General features: G+C 44.6%; 1 protein-coding gene across 7 annotated transcripts in view; it reads left to right on the forward strand.

Moving 5' to 3' along the window:
• Window positions 1-16090, forward strand: part of LOC140421035 (Krueppel-like factor 12) — a 236070-nt gene that overhangs the window by 21878 nt on the left and 198102 nt on the right. For all 7 annotated transcript variants that reach the window (XM_072505336.1, XM_072505332.1, XM_072505330.1 and 4 more), the window contains exon 2: window positions 9800-9871. Coding sequence is in view for 3 of the 7 variants with exons in the window: in XM_072505332.1 (XP_072361433.1) it covers window positions 9800-9871 (72 nt within the window). In the remaining 4 variants the exon portion in view is untranslated. The remainder of the gene's footprint in view (window positions 1-9799; window positions 9872-16090) is intronic.

Below are 16090 nucleotides of genomic sequence, written 5' to 3' on the forward strand. Positions count from 1 at the left end.
ATGTAGGAGGATTTTAAAAGATGGGATGTGCTGCCACTCTCACTAGCGGGTAGGGTGCAGTCGGTCAAAATGACGGTCCTCCCGAGGTTTCTCTTTGTGTTCCAGTGCCTTCCCATTTTGATCCCCAAGGCCTTTTTCAAACGGGTAAGCAGGAGCATCATGGGATTTGTGTGGGCAAATAAGACCCCGAGGGTGAAGAGAGTGTTTCTGGAGCGTAGCAGGGACAGGGGGGAGCTGGCGCTGCCGAATTTGTGTGGCTATTATTGGGCAGCCAATGTGGCGATGATCAGTAAGTGGGTAATGGAGGGAGATGGGGCGGCATGGAAGAGGCTAGAGATGGCGTCCTGTGTGGGCACGAGCCTGAGGGCGCTGGCGACACTCGGCGACAAGGTACACCACGAGTCCGGTGGTGGCGGTGACGCTGAAGATCTGGGGGCAGTGGAGGCAACCGATTCGGGAGAATCATCGGTTCGTCCCGGGAAGGATGGGTGGGGGGATTCGGAGCTGGCATCGGGCAGGGATTAGAAGAATGGGGGACCTGTTCATCGATGGGACGTTTACGAGCCGAGGGGCATAGAGAAGTTTGGGCGACCCCCGGGAAATGCTTTCAGGTACATGCAAGTGAAGACCTTTGTGAGGCGGCAGGTGAGGAAATTCCCGCTGCTTCCGGCACATGGGATTCAGGACAGGGTGATTTCGGGTGTATGGGTTGGAGAAGGCAAGGTTTGGGCAATTTACCAGGAGCTGAAGGAAGAAGAGGATGCCTCGGTGGCGGAGTTAAAGGGCAAGTGGGAGGAGGAGCTTGGGGATGAGATAAATGAGGGTCTGTGGGCTGATGCCCTGAGTAGGGTTAATTCTTCCTCCTCTTGCGCCAGGCTCAGCCTAATACAGTTCAAAGTTACTCAGAGCGCATATGACAGGGGCGAGGTTGAGTAGGTTCTTTGGGGTGGAGGACAGATGTGGGAGGTGCTCCGGGAGCCCGGCAAATCACGTTCAAATGTTCTGGTCGTGCCCGGCGCTGGATGGGTTTTGGAGGGGTTTTGCGAGGACTATGTCCAAGGTGGTGAACGCCCGGGTCGAGCCGAGCTGGGGATTGGCATTATTTGGGGTATCGGACGAGCCGGGAGCGCAGGAGGCGAAAGAAGCCGAGATTCTGGCCTTTGCGTCCCTGGTAGCCCAGCGGAGGATTTTGCTACTATGGAAAGATGCAAAGCCCCCTAGTGTAGAAGCTTGGATCAATGACATGGCAGGGTTCATCAAGCTGGAGAGGATAAAGTTTGCCTTGAGAGGGTCTGCGCAGGGGTTCTTCAGGCGGTGGCAACCGTTCCTAGACTATCTCGCGGAGCATTAGGAGGAGGTCAGCAGCAGCAGCAACCCGGGGGGGGGGGTTCCTTTGGGGCGGCATTTGGGTGAAGGTGTTTTTTCTCTCCCTATTTGTGCTTTTAAATGTTATATGGGGGGTTATTGTATATGGGGGAAATCCATTGTATAATTTCTGATTGTTGTGTTCTTGTTTCTTCTTGTTGTGGGGGGGGGGGGGTTTGTTGAAAAATTTGAATAAATATATTTAAACAAAAAAAAAGCAATGAAGGAGCTGCCTTAATGGTTCCTCATGTTGCCTCAGTGAGTGCTTTAACGGAGCAAAGGGGAACCCTTTGAGGCCTACCAACAAATTGAAAAGGACAATTTTGAATAGTGCCACCGTGGCAGGTTTCTTGGTATGCAGACACCTTTTGGCAGCTGCCTTTGCGTTTGCTGTGATGGCCACACTCCGGACACTCTGCAAGTTGCTCATTCGAGCATCTGTAACATGGCATGGAGTTCAACGGAAAAATACATCAAATGTATGAATAGAGTGTGACTACAATCAAAAAAAAATCTGTTTGTTCCTTCATCATTTACAAAGTATGTCTGTAACTTGAGAATCATTTGGTCATCAACCCATTTTCACCCTTGAATAGGTGAACAGGTGGCTTCTGTGAGATCGGAGATTGAAAAGTAGTTCAGAACCCTGCTATGCCTTTGTGCTCCTCCGCAAAAAGTACTCAGTAATTCATGAGCAGTAGGAAAATCACTGACAGTACTTGGCACTTTCTGCTCAAAGCCTTTTTTTACAAGATGAGCAATATGCATTAAGTGAGCAGTTGAATAATCTTCTGCATAGTTTACCTGAAAGCATCTAGGCTGTAGATTGTTTGAGAGCTGATTCAGTACATTATAATTGTCAGCTCTTTATTTGAATACTGATGACTTCCCATTCGTATCTATCAGATCATTGATTGCCAACGTTTTGTTCGAAGGACCCCCACCACCCCATCCCCACCTTTCCAAATCAATTAGGAATCACCGATCCACCTCAATTAATAAACGTTATATGAAAGTCCGGCGTGTAATGTGTGTTTTCATAATACTTGTAAGAATGCAGATACTTAAAGATGTGATCTTCATGCTTCTCTCAGTACAGATGTCTGCATAAGTCTGGTAAGATAACTAGCCCATTCTGCGCTGAACATCATAATCTTTTATTATTGTGACAAGTAGGCTTACATCAACACTGCAATGAAGTTACTGTGAAAAGTCCCCAGTCGCCACATTCCGGCACCTGTTCGGGTACACAGAGGGAGAATTCAGAATGTCCAAATTACGTCTTTCGGAACCTCTTGGAGGAAACTAGAGCACCCGGAAAAACCCACGCAGACACTGGGAGAACGTGCAGACTCCACACAGACGGAGACCCAAGCCGGGAATCGAACCTGGGCCTCTGGCACTGTGAAGTAACCGTGCTAGCCACTATGATACCATGCCGCCCAGCCACTGTGCTACCGTGCTGCGTGGCGGCTGCACTCTGCTCCTGGCTCACACGAAGCACTGCTCCCAGCCCTTTCTGGTCACCAACCCATAAGACCAACCCTGCTCAGTAAGCTCAATATCATTATTTCATCAAACCCTGGAAAGTCGCTACAGAACCCAGTTTGAGAATGACTGATCTAAGTTATCCTTTTTTGGTATGTTTCATCAACAACCTTCATCCCTTCCCTTTTGCAATTTTAGTGGGTTATTGCATCAATTCAGATCGCATATACTAAACTGCACCTATCACGATGCACGTTTTTTCTTTTTATTAGAGAACGTTTTTCCAGTTGCTCCATGAATGATGGATGTCCACAACTGCTTGACCTCCTGGTCATGTTTACACTCTATCCCAAGATCTCCAATAAGTCTGGTCATTTGTATTGTTTCTGCATTTTGTTGAACATGAATTTCCCTCCATCTGCACTGCTCAATGTGCAATTTATGCTGGGTAAATGACTATTCAACTGTGACCAGCCTTATTTTAGCTCCCGCCTAATATACCCAGTCTTCGTGTGTTGTGTCTCCCTGAAAACATACTTAATAAAAGGATGAACAAGTGCCACTCACTTTGTGCGAAGAGAAATTTAATTCCCAAAGGAGTGCATTGGATTAATCTCTATATTGGATCAGTGACTATTTGAAATGCTCCTTTTCAGAACACTGTTAATTGCTGCCAATTGACTTGCCCAGATAACCAAGTCTGGTATATCAGGACGGTTACAGATTTTATCTGCCTTTATGACGTGTTAGCTGTCTTTTCCCAGAGTGCCAAAATTGACCTTTGAACCGAGGAGTACAGGAAAATGGATGATGCATGTAAAAAAGAATTGTACACCAGTATGAAGTTGCACTTTGAAGGAAGAAGAAAGGTTAAGGGGGCGGGAAAGAAACTTGTTTGGATAATTTATATATAATTATGATAATTTTCTAAAAGCTGTGGTGCATTCTGGGATTCAGTTGCAGAATTTCTCTTTGGCATCATATCCAAATGGCCACTGTACACGTGTGAGCTTTTGGGCAGGGAATAGATGCCGATGAGGTATGATTAAATAAAAATAGGCAAATCTGGTACCCATATATTTTTTAAAAAGACAAATAAATGCAGATAAATTATCGACACATGGCTTGCTTTCATTCCATGTGAAATAATGGAGGTGAGCTTTTTTTATCACTACAGTGCAGGAAGAGGCCATTTGGTCCATCAAGTTTGCACCGACCCTCCGAAAGAGCACCCTTCCTCTGCTCACCCCCACTCACCCTATCCCCATAACCCAGTAACCCCACCTAGTTACGTTTGGGCACTAAGGGGCAATTTTAGCATGGTCAATCTACCTAACCTGCACATTTTTGGATTGTGGGAGGAAACCCACAAAGACACATATCAATATCAGAGATACAATTGTCTACTGTACAGTTGAGTAATTATCACTGTTAAAATGAGTTCATGTTGTTTCACTTCTTGCACCTAATAAGGCAGACCTTAATCTGTTCCCATAGTGAGGTGCAAAGATCAGATTGGAACTGTTTGGGTTTTTTGTGGATCGAGCTGACATTAAACAGTTAATTGGGTGTGGCGGGGTGGTGGTGGATGATGGCTCATCAAAGCTCTGATAATGTTCCGAACTGTGTTTTTGGAGCCGGAGTTTGCGGGAGGGGTGGGTGGGGAGCAGGAACTGGGAGGTAACAAAACTTTAAACTAGTCGCAAGCGTTGAAACCAATTTAAAAACTTTGCCACACCCTTACTGGTAGCAAGAATGAACCCATTCCAAAACTGTTCATTCCAGAATCGTATTAGGTGGTGTGTTTATCTTGTTTTATTTTGCGGATTATCCGGTGCCCCTTCTGTCTTGTGTTAGGTGCTAGTATGTACAATGTGTGGATCACCATTGGCTTTCTTTGCGGGGTGTTGTGTACTTAAATGAACTTTAATCCGGTGTTATGCAGCCTCGGTATTACAAAGGGCTTATTACCCAAGTGCTGAAGTCAACATATTTCACAGAACCATTTTTGACACTTCACCCTGTCATTTGGACTCATCACCTGTGTTCTTTGTGTTAGCTCTCTGTCTCTGTCTCTCTCTCTGTCTCAGACTGCAAGGGGTAATTCTGATTATTTGGTTCAACAATGTAATTTGCATTTTACTGAATACTGGTGATTGGGAATACGGAATGTCAGAATGGAGAATAAACTGATTTTGCAGTATGAAGAAAAGTTTATACTCCCGAGACTAGACATGTCCACAGTACGACCTGGGGACCGAGGTGGTCTGCGAAACTCCTCTATGCAGCCGCTGGCACCAGTTTTCAAAATGTCGGTCAAAGAGGTGAATTTCAATCGAAGATTATTCTTGGAGCTGCTCCCCCAATCACAGGCAGGTTCTCTCCTGCTTTTCTCACTAGTCTGTCTATCAGCAGCAAATGAGGGAGCAGAACTGTGTTTGATTGGAGGAACAGCGAACACTGCAGTGGTGTGCAGAGGGCTGAGGGGCCTGGGAAGCATATAAACAACGAGGCCAGAGCCCAGGCAGCCAGGTCCATCTGACCTGAAGCCCTGGGGGAGGGGGGTGTGAGTCAGAGTTGGGGGCCCAGGGTACTGCCATGGTGAATATGTGGGAGGGAGGGTGTCTGCCCTACGCCCAGTCTCATGTTTCTTACTCTTCCCACATCAAACCACCACATACATACACACGCACTCACTCACTCACTCTCTCTCACTCACTCCACCCACATGCACTGGCCCTCTCACATACTGGTTATTTGTATTACATACTCCCTTTTAACTTAATTTATTACTAAGGCATGGCTGTACTTTTGCTCAGCAATTGTTTCATTCTTTAAACCTTCAACATTTATTTGAATTTCAGTAAACTTTTGTCCCATACATTGGGCAGGGTCTACCGGTGAAGTTGAGCCTGAAAAGCAGCGCAACGCCACCCGTAGATGCCGGGAACTCCCACCTCCAGGATCTACCCGGCTCACCAACTCGCGAGATTTAATGCAATGTCGCGAGACGTTGTGATGTGAATCCCGCCCGTCGTGGGCGGGATGACTTTCTGGCAAATTTACATGTTACAGTGAGATAGCTAGTCTCACTTTAGTATGTGTCCCCGAGATCTAAGAAAGGCGTGAGCTCTAACCCCCTCACCTTGGAGACGTGTGGAGAGCACGGTTCAGTGCTGGCCTCCACAAGTAGGGACCAAATGGAACAGCCCTTGTGGGCTGGCACTGCCAAGGTGCAGAGCTGGTATTTTTTGCATGGAGGTAATTGGGTCTGAGCTGCGGGGGGAGGGGGGGGAGGGGGGGTAGGGGAGGGGCGGGGAGCGGGGGAGTACTGGACGACGAAGGTCCTCTGTCAGTTGTGTCCCGTGGAGAAACTATGACATCTTCGCAGCCTTCAACACGTCATCGATGAAGACTAACATCTTGCCAAGGTCACCCCCACCCCCCCACTGCTTGCCTTCAAACAACCGCGCAACCTCAAACAAACAATTGTTTGCAGCAAATTACCCAACCTTCAGAACAGTGACCACGGCACCACACAACCCTGCCACGGCAATCTGCAAGATGCGCCAGATCATGGGTACCACCATTACATGTGAGTACACCACCCACAAGGTACAAGCGTGGTACATTGGCGAGACCATTGGCAGACGCTGCGACATCGGATGAACGGACTTTGTGCGACAATTGCCAGGCAGGAATGTTCCCTTCCAGTCGGGGAACACTTCAGCAATCAAGGACATTCAGCCTCTGATCTCCGGGTAAGCTTTCTCCAAGGCGGCCTTCAGGACCCGCGACAACACAGAATCGCCGAGCAGAAACCTATAGCCAACTTCCGCACACACAAGTACGGCCTAAACCGGGACCTTGGATTCATTTCGCATTACGTTCACCCCCCACCATCTGGCCTGGGCTTGCGAAATCCTACCAACTGTCCTGCCTTGAGACAATTCACACCTCTTTAACCTGGGATTACCCCTCTCTCTAGATCTGTAAAGACTTACTTTGAATGCGAGCATTTGCAAGTAATTATCGTCTTGCATCTTTGACTTTGTCTATATATATATATATATATATGTTTCTGGAACCTACCTCTCCATTCACCTGAGGCAGGAGCAGCGCTCCGAAAGCTAGTGACATCGAAACAAACCTGTTGGACTTTAACCTGGTGTTGTCAGACTTCTTAATGTGCTCACCCCAGTCCAACGTCGGCATCTCCACATCATTTCTCCTTCATGGAAGAGAGCATTATTCATGCTTTTATATTCTCCTGTACAAGATTGTCACTCTTCGTGTGTGTGTATGTGTGTTGTCTGGCTGTTTAGTTGTGGTGACCATCACAAATGAGTCCTGATCCATTCCATTTTCCAACAGACTCTTTGGTTATCAATTATGAGCAGGAGCCAAGGCTTTAAAAATAAATGCTTTCCTAGCCACGGTCACCAAGTTCAATTATTGTGCAGGGTGGGAGTGTAACCTTTCGACCTGGAAAGGTCCGTATGCACTGCCTTTACCAACTCATTGGGCCTGCTGCGCAAAGTCTATGAAAACATATATATGTTCTAAGTTTGTAATGACCTTTTGGGAAAAGTCATTTTCTTCATCTTGTCCCGCATTCCCAACGTGAGTATTAAGTAATTTATACGTCTTACGGATAAAATGTGAAATATATCTACTTTACGACGGAAGGATGCCATAATTCACTACCATTATCAGGATTGCTAATTATTAGCAGTTTTGTGCTGTGGAACACATCCACTGAGAAAGGAGTTGACACAAAACTGACTTTTGGAGTTCTCACATAGAGTTTAAATCCATCGATTTGAGCTTGGCTCCAATCATGTTCTCGAGGTGGGAAGATAATGTGGAAACCCGTTCCACCCTCCAGTTTTATCACAATGCAAAATGGTTTCTCACATGTGCAGGAGATAAAAATCCAACGCAGCTCTTAAATTACACAGGTAAGATGTTCACAGATTTGATTCTGGGGCTGTGTAGAGTCAGTTAATCTCAACCATGGTATGAACTGAGGTGCAGCAATTGGCCTAATACTTCTGGATGAAGAAGGGTGGCCAGGGTTCCTGCTGTTGCTGGCGATTCAATTATTCCTAGCTGAGTCCTTTCATGTGGCTGTTCGGTGAGAATAGGGCATGAGAATAGGACCGGATCGAAGCTCGAGACTGAGTGAGGTGAGCAGAGCAGCAGTCGGGAGGTACGAAGGAGGCGAGGCAAGCGCTGGCATCTTATCACAGGGAATCGGGGAGAAGTGGTCAGCGGGAGTAGGGTTACTTGATCAGAGGCCAGCCAGGCAAAGCTGAGAGTGAGAGGGCTGGGCAGCAACTGGACCTGGCAACGAGGGTGAGATTTTGGGTTTATGTGCCTTGCATTGTGTGAGCTGAGGGTGGGTGGGGTCTGGAGGGCTTGACGTAATTGGGGGCAGGGCTTGATGTCATTTGGGGCGGGGCATGACCTGGGGCCCCCACAAAGCGGGAGAGTGCGGGGCCTCCACAGGTGTAAGTCCGTCTTTGGAGTGGGTTTTTAATGTCTATCTGTATCCCAGAAAAAAGCAAGCTCCTCAGGCAAGGTGAGAAGATAAATTTGACAAGAAGCAAATATTTGCAATTGGTGATGCCACTACCTGTTCAGTAGCCTGAGGGAAAACAGCTGTTCCAGCGGCAGCAGTGCTGCCAGTGTCATTGATGGTGGTGTAATGTATAAGGGGCATACGTGCATGTATTTCCATGCCACGTGGCTTTCATGTGTTTACAAATAAACATCAGTTTAGCTCACTTTCTGACAAATTGGTTCATTTTCACCACGTACTATCTTGAGGCGGGACTAGTTTGATTTTCACATGCCAATTTATTTACTCGGTTTGGGACATATTAAGTTATAAAATCTAGGTCCTTTTCTGTGGAAAGTTTCTTTGTTCATTTTAAAACCAAAGCATTATCCTGTAGCCAGTTAAGACTTTATAGCATTAATTGTCGTTCCCACAACTGCATGTACACGTCCAATTTCTTACTTCGATTATGAACATTTGTAATCAATCACAGCCCATTTTTGTTTAGTGTGACATTTAGTTTTTGGAATGAGGCTTTCTGAACGAACAGGATTGGATCTAAAACTGAGATTGAGAAATGGGTTAGGAATAATACCCCTCATCCTATAATGCCACTTTCGTTAAGAAAGAAGGCACTGGTGATTTGGACTGCCATTAAAGTTGTGATAGGTTTTCGCAGACGTTTCCCAACCCTTTCGCCAAATGACATGATTGGGAATCGAACACAAATGCAGTCAAATGAAACAAATAAAATGGAACAATGAGAGAATTAACAATGAGAGAATTTGTCGTTTCCTCAAAACCTCCATGAAAGAGAAATACCAGCCAACATTTCTCCATTTTCCATATATTGGGTTCCAATCTTCTTGCTTGCAATTCTAATTTGACCAGCATTTGTTTCCTCCAAATTACTATTATTAACCGTGTCATCGGAAATGCTTGTACGCAATGGAGGTAAGAGTATAATCAAATGAGTGAATCTTCTGGCTTGATAACCAGTGAGAATTCTAATATTGAGTGAGAGGGAAGGTGATACTGGAAAAAGAAAATCATCAAAATAGCAGTGGAAAAGGGCAGCACGGTGGCGCAGTGGTTAGCACTGCTGTCTCACGGCGCCGAGGTCCCAGGTTCGATCCCGGCTCTGGGTCACTGTCCGTGTGGAGTTTGCACATTCGCCCCGTGTTTGCGTGGGTTTCACCCCCACAACCCAAAGATGTGCAGTGTAGGTGGATTGGCCATGCTAAATTGCCCCTTAATTAGAAAAAATGAATTGGGTACTCCAAAAATTATTTTTTTAAAATATAGCCGTGGGAAAGAATGGGATTAAAAACACTAAGTTTTGAAATTGGATCAGCAAATTAATTATTTCCTGTTTATTCACAGTTTTCCTCAAATTCAACGTCTATCCTTGAATTATATCGTTCAAATGGAGAAAATCTGGAGCAGAAGAGTGAGGTAATGACATTTCTGAGTGATGCTTAAATAATACTCCAATACTTCAGTGTAACGCACAAATGTTTTTAGATAATGCTAATTACGTTTCTTTTTCATTAGCAAATGTAGGTTGGTGCAGAGGGGGAAAAAAGTAAAATTGACATTTCACTTCGTAGGAGAGGCACAACATTTTTTTTTTTGGCAAACATTTTATTAAGGCATTTATAATTTTATAACAACAAATTCAAATGTAAACATAACTCAGGAGATAACCTTCCCCCAACCAAATACCATACCCAGCCAACATGGCTTACACACACAGTTACCCAGTCCCCACTCCTCCACTCACTGGTCCCGCCTAATCTATCTCCCCCTACCCCCCACCCCACCACCCCCCTCTGGGCACAACATTTCTAACTATCCTAGTATTTACCAAAACTGCCACAGCCGCAAAGACCTCTGTTATTGTAATGAAGTTTAATGCTGTGGTTGCATTGTTAACACCCAGTCTCACTCAACCATAAGTAAGAGGATTTGTTTTGACTTTCTGTCCATGGTGACTGACTTGTCACTTCAGTAGTTTTCTTCCTGCCCTCCTCCATTTCTCTTCCTCACTCCCCTCTCAGTGTCTGGTTCCATGGACATCAGTGGCTACCGAACCAGAATCTTCATATTAACTGAGGCAGCAGCAATTGAACAGTGGCTTATCACAGCCCAGAAATGGTGCATAAACAAGGTACTTTCGAACTTTTGATGAGTTCCCGCTGCTTGGGGCACTAAAGCTAATTGTGATGAGCTGCTGTCCTGACTCAGATTATTTAAGGCACAGAATGTCCAGAGTTGTTATTTCCCTTCCTCGATTGTGTCTTTACATTGGTAGGCATCTCATGGTTTGATCTACCCAAATGTCACAGAGTTCTTTCCGTAAATTTAAATCAGACAGGCTTTGGATAATCCAACTGTAGACCATGATGTGATGACATGATGGCAAAACAATAATTGCAGCTGGATACCTGTCAATATGACAACGCGGCATGCATCCTTCACTTTTGAGTCATAGAACATAGAATCCCTACAGTGCAGAAGGAAGCCATTCAGCCCATTGAGTCTGCACCAACTCTCTGACCAGTGGCCAATCCACCTAAACAGCACATCTTTTTGGGTTGTGGGGATGAAACCCACGCAGACACGGTGAGAATATGCAAACTCCACACGGACAGTGACCCTGGCCTGGATTCGAACCCGGGTCATCAGCGGCATAGTCCCAGTGCTAACCACTGCACCACCGTGCTGCCCGATGCAAGGCAATGATCTGTGGACAAACTTTGGCTATTTAATCTGATGAAATGTGTCAGGTGGATGTACCTTTAAGAAATGGGTGTTTATCAAATAGCAGCAGTGATGTTAGTGTGTGGGTGGAGCTGGGCTGTCTGGCTTTTACTTTCATTCTGGGCTGGCAGCTGCCGTGTGTTTAGTTTCATTTTCAGAGTTGGAGAGCTGCATTCAAACAAGAAGCTGTATATCTCTCTGAAATCTAAAGACTGTCTCCAAAGCACTTGATGATTTCAAAGTAATACCTGTTTCTATAGAGAATCTAAACCTGCTGTCTTTATTTAAAAAGGGTTTAACTTATGTATGTTGTTTGGGAAGTTATTAAGGGTTATCTATAGAGTACTGTACCTTTTGGAGGCATGGTCAGGGTTGGTAGTTGATAAACTGTTTACTGAGTGTTTATAAAATGTTAACTGGATTCATAGAATAAACATTGTTTTTGTTTAAAAATACTTTAGTTCTCTGTTGCATCACACTTGTAAAGTGGGTCCTTGTGCTCCCCAGAACCAAAATCTATCAAAAGTTGTGGGTCAGGTGAACTCCATGACATACTTTGGTGTTCTCTAAACACTGGGCCATAATAAATGGAACATCTTTCCCTTCACTTTGCAAATTTAAGAAGTCGAACATAGAAATTGAGCTGATAACAGTGCACTTTGATTGAAGAATCAGAACTGTAGTGATATTCCAATAAGATTGAACAGGCCAGTGAAGTTTCTGTTTGCTTGCAATTTTCAATTTTCTTTTGTCCTTCCTTTTCGATGATTGGTTCTTGAAGTACAGGAACACTAGATATCCTTTAACAACTTGCCCAAATAACAAATATTCAAATGTAACTCTTGACGGTAGCTGGGATTTTCTGGCCGCACCCACAGCCATGATCTCCCAGTCCTACTAAAAATCATTAGACCTCTGGCTGGCCTGCTGCATGCACCATAGTGGGGCAGAGTGTGGAGGCTTTTAAAATATTACAAGTAGAATTTTCAGATGAATTTGATTCTGATTTAAACTAGAATCCACAGACCAGTAAGTCAAGCAGGAATCTCTACAATTAGGTGATGATAATCTTTATCAGTGTCACATGTAGGTTTACATTAACACTGCAATGAAGTTGCAGTGAAAAGCCCCTAGCCGCCCCACACCGGCGCCTGTTCGGGTACACTGGGGGAGAATTCAGAATGTCCAATTCACCTAACAAGCACGTCTTTTGGGACTTGTGGGATGAAACCGGAGGAAACCCACGCAGACACTAGGAGAACGTGCAGACTCCGCACAGACAGTGACCCAAGCCGGGAATCAAACCCGGGTCCCTGGCGATGTGAAGCAACAGTGCTAGCCACTGTGCTACCATGCCGCCAGACAGCAAATCTGCTTATATTTTTCCCCTTATTTCATCACTCAGTAATCAAGAAACTGGTACCGTATCATGCATACATAGAAACATACATAGGAAATAGAAGTATAAGGAGGTCATCCCTTATACAGCCCTTTCGTAAGACCATAAGACCTAGGAACAGAATTAGGCCACTCGGCCCATTGTGTCTGCTCCGCCATTCAATCATGGCTGATATTTTTCTCATCCCCATTCTCCTGCCTTCTCCCCATAACCCCTGATTCCCCTTATTGATCAAGAACCTATCTATCTCTGTCTTAGAGACACTCTGTGATTTGGCCTCCACAGCCTTCTGCAGCAAAGAGTTCCACAGATTCACCACCCTCTGGCTGAAGAAATTCCCCCTCATCTCTGTTTTAAAGGATCGTCCCTTCAGTCTGAGATTGTGTCCTCTGCTTCTAGTTTTTCCTACAAGTGGAAACATCCTCTCTACGTCCACTCTATCCAGGCCACGCAGTATTCCCCCCTCATTCTTCTAAACTCTTAACGAGTACAGACCCAGAGGCCTCAACCGTTCCTCATACGACGAGCTGTTCATTCCAGGGATCATTCTTGTAAACCACATCTGGATCCTTTCCAAGGCCTTCCTTAGATACAGGGCCCATAACTGCTCACAATACTCCAAATGGGGTCTGACCAGAGTCATATGTAGCCTCAGACACCTGCTCTGCCATTCATTATAATCATGGCTGATCTTCAAGTTCAATACCCTGATCCTCCCCCACCCTCCATCTCCCTTGATCCCATTAGCCCCGAGAGCTATATCTAACTCCTTCTAAAGCAATGTTTTGGCCTCAACTACTTTCTGTGGATAGTGAATTCCACAGATTCACCACTCTTTGGGTGAAGAAATTTCTGCTTACCTCAGTCCTAAAAGTTTTACCCTATTTATCCTCAAACTATGACCCCTGGTTCTGGACTCCCCCACCATCAGGAACATTCTTTGTGAAACTACCATGCCTAATCCTGTTAGAATTTATAAGTTTTTATGAGATCCCCTCTCAGTTTCCTAAACTCCAATGAATATAATCCTAACTGATTTAGTCTCTCCTCAAGTGACAATCCTGTCATCCCAGGAATCTGCCTGGTAAACCTTCACGGCCCTCCCTCCATAGCAAGAACACCCTTCCTCAGATAAGGACACCAAAACGGCACACAATACTCCCAGATGTGGCCTCACCAATGCCCTATACAATTGCAGTAAAACATCACTATTTCTGTACTCAAATCTTCTCGCTGTGAAGGCCAACATACCATTTGCCATCTTTGCTGCCTGCTGTACCTGCGCGGTTACATTCAGCGACTGATGCACGAGGACACCAAGGTCTCGCTATGTATCCACCTTTCTCAATTTACACCCATTCAAATAATAATCTGTTTTGCTATAAAAGCAAATAACCTCACATTTATCCGTTTATAATTTAGACTGCTTCTGACATGCATATGCCACTGTGACAATAAAAAATATTATATATTATCACTCAACCTGTCCAAATCCTGTTACACATCTCTGCATCTTCCTCGCAGCTCACCCTCCCACCCAACTTTGTATCATCTGCAAATTTGGAGTTAATACATTTAGTTCCCTCGTCCAAATCATTAATATATAATGTGAACAGTTGGGGTCCCAGCATAGGTCCCTGCGGTACCCCAATAGTCACTGTCTGCCAATCGGAAAAAGACACATTTATTCCAATTTTTTGCCTCCTGTCTGCTAACCAGTTCTCTATCCATCTCATGACCCTTCCCGCAATCCCATGCTCTTTAATTTTACATAGTAATCGACATATCATCTTTAGACTCTCTGCTAAACTCAGCAAATTTGGTGCAACCTGCTTACAGTTTGTAGCTTTCAATAGAATTTTTTCAGTTCACACTTCCCAATGACGTGTGTTTTTGTGGTATAACCATCTCTTTTTTTTTTTTAAATTTGGAAAATATTTTAATTGTTTTGTTTTGGTGCTTTGGAACAAGTTACTGTTTAGCTCATACTAACTCACTGCATACTTCGGAGAGTAGGAAACTAGTACCATGCAGTGTTACTGTGGATGCCTATAGCCTGCCCACAGCATCACTTCCTTTGCCTCCCACTTAGAGGATTTTGAAAATCCTGAGCAATTAAGTATGTCTGCATTTCACAGGAGGTATAAAGTAATGAAGACTGGGCAAAGGCCAAATTACCCTAAAATTTAATATCCTTTAATTCTGCAGAAAGTTTTTCATATGTATTCATGCTTTTGTATGTTTGATCTGCTTGTTTTGCAAATGCTCAAAGGCACAGTTTTTTAAGTGTGGAATTTTGTATCCGCTCAGTTACAGCTAAACTATTATTGCTTCCTTTATATTATTGGGTTGGCTATGATGGCAAGCATGCCATTAACAGTAACCATGTCATATTAACAACCTGACTCACTTTCTGTTGGAAGTGGAAAAAACTCTATTGGGATGGAGTTTTCACTCCTTGCTTCCAATTATACTATTGAGCTTGCCACGTTTGACCTTGCTGCAGCTTAGTCCACTGAGAGGTTGACCTCTTAATCCACTCACACAGGGTGGCAGAAGATCTGCTGCTTCCTCAACCTTGAGTATATGTTTTTGGTTCAACAAGAGGGCAGGTACTGTTGGACCTGGTTCTGGGGAATGAGTTGACCCCAATGGATCAATTAACAGTTGGAGGGCATTTAGGAGACGATGAATTGTTGTATCATAAGGTTTAGGTTGGCTATGGAAAAGAACCAGGTACAATCTGGAACAGGGATAATTAATTGTGGGAAAGCCAACTTTGATGGGATGAAAATGCATCTGAGTCAATTGACTTGGGTTAAAATGTGGCCAAAAAGAAGGTGGGTGAACAGTGAGCCACCTTCAAAGAGATAGTATTGGAGGAGATGTCAAGCTGTATTCTCTTGAAGGGAAAAGGTAGAACAAATAAATGTAGAACACCCTGGATGAAGAAGGAGATAGAGGTGAAGATGAACAGGAAGCAGTGAGTGTATGACAGATGTCAGGTAGAAAATACGATGGCAAATCAGACTGAACATAGAAGGACCAGAGGGGAAGTGAAAAATCTCATCAGGAAAGCAAGGACGGAGCATGGAAAGAAACTGGTAGTTAACCTGAAAGGGAATCCCAAGGTCTTCTATTAGCATTTGAATAATAAAAGGATGGTAAGTAGTAAATGAAACAGTAGAGCCGATTAGGGATTAAAAAGGGGACTGGCGTGTTGAGGCAGGACGGTAGCAAACAAGTAACTTGCATCTGTCATTAGAAAGGAAGAAGATGCTACCCATGCTGGGGTAAGAGAGGAGGTAACTGGCACACTCGAGGAATTTACGGTTGAGAAGGAGATTAGAAAAGCTATCTTTACTTGAAATTGATACAGCACCAGGACTGGATGAGATGCACCCAAGGACACTGAGGAAGACGAGAGTGGAATTTTCAGAGGCACCGATGGTAATCTTACATTCTTCTTTAGACACAGGACTGGTGCTGGAGGACTGAAGAATTTACAAATG

This window comes from Scyliorhinus torazame, chromosome 5 (assembly GCF_047496885.1).
Source record: "Scyliorhinus torazame isolate Kashiwa2021f chromosome 5, sScyTor2.1, whole genome shotgun sequence".
In the NCBI taxonomy this organism is placed as follows: Eukaryota; Metazoa; Chordata; class Chondrichthyes; order Carcharhiniformes; family Scyliorhinidae; genus Scyliorhinus; species Scyliorhinus torazame.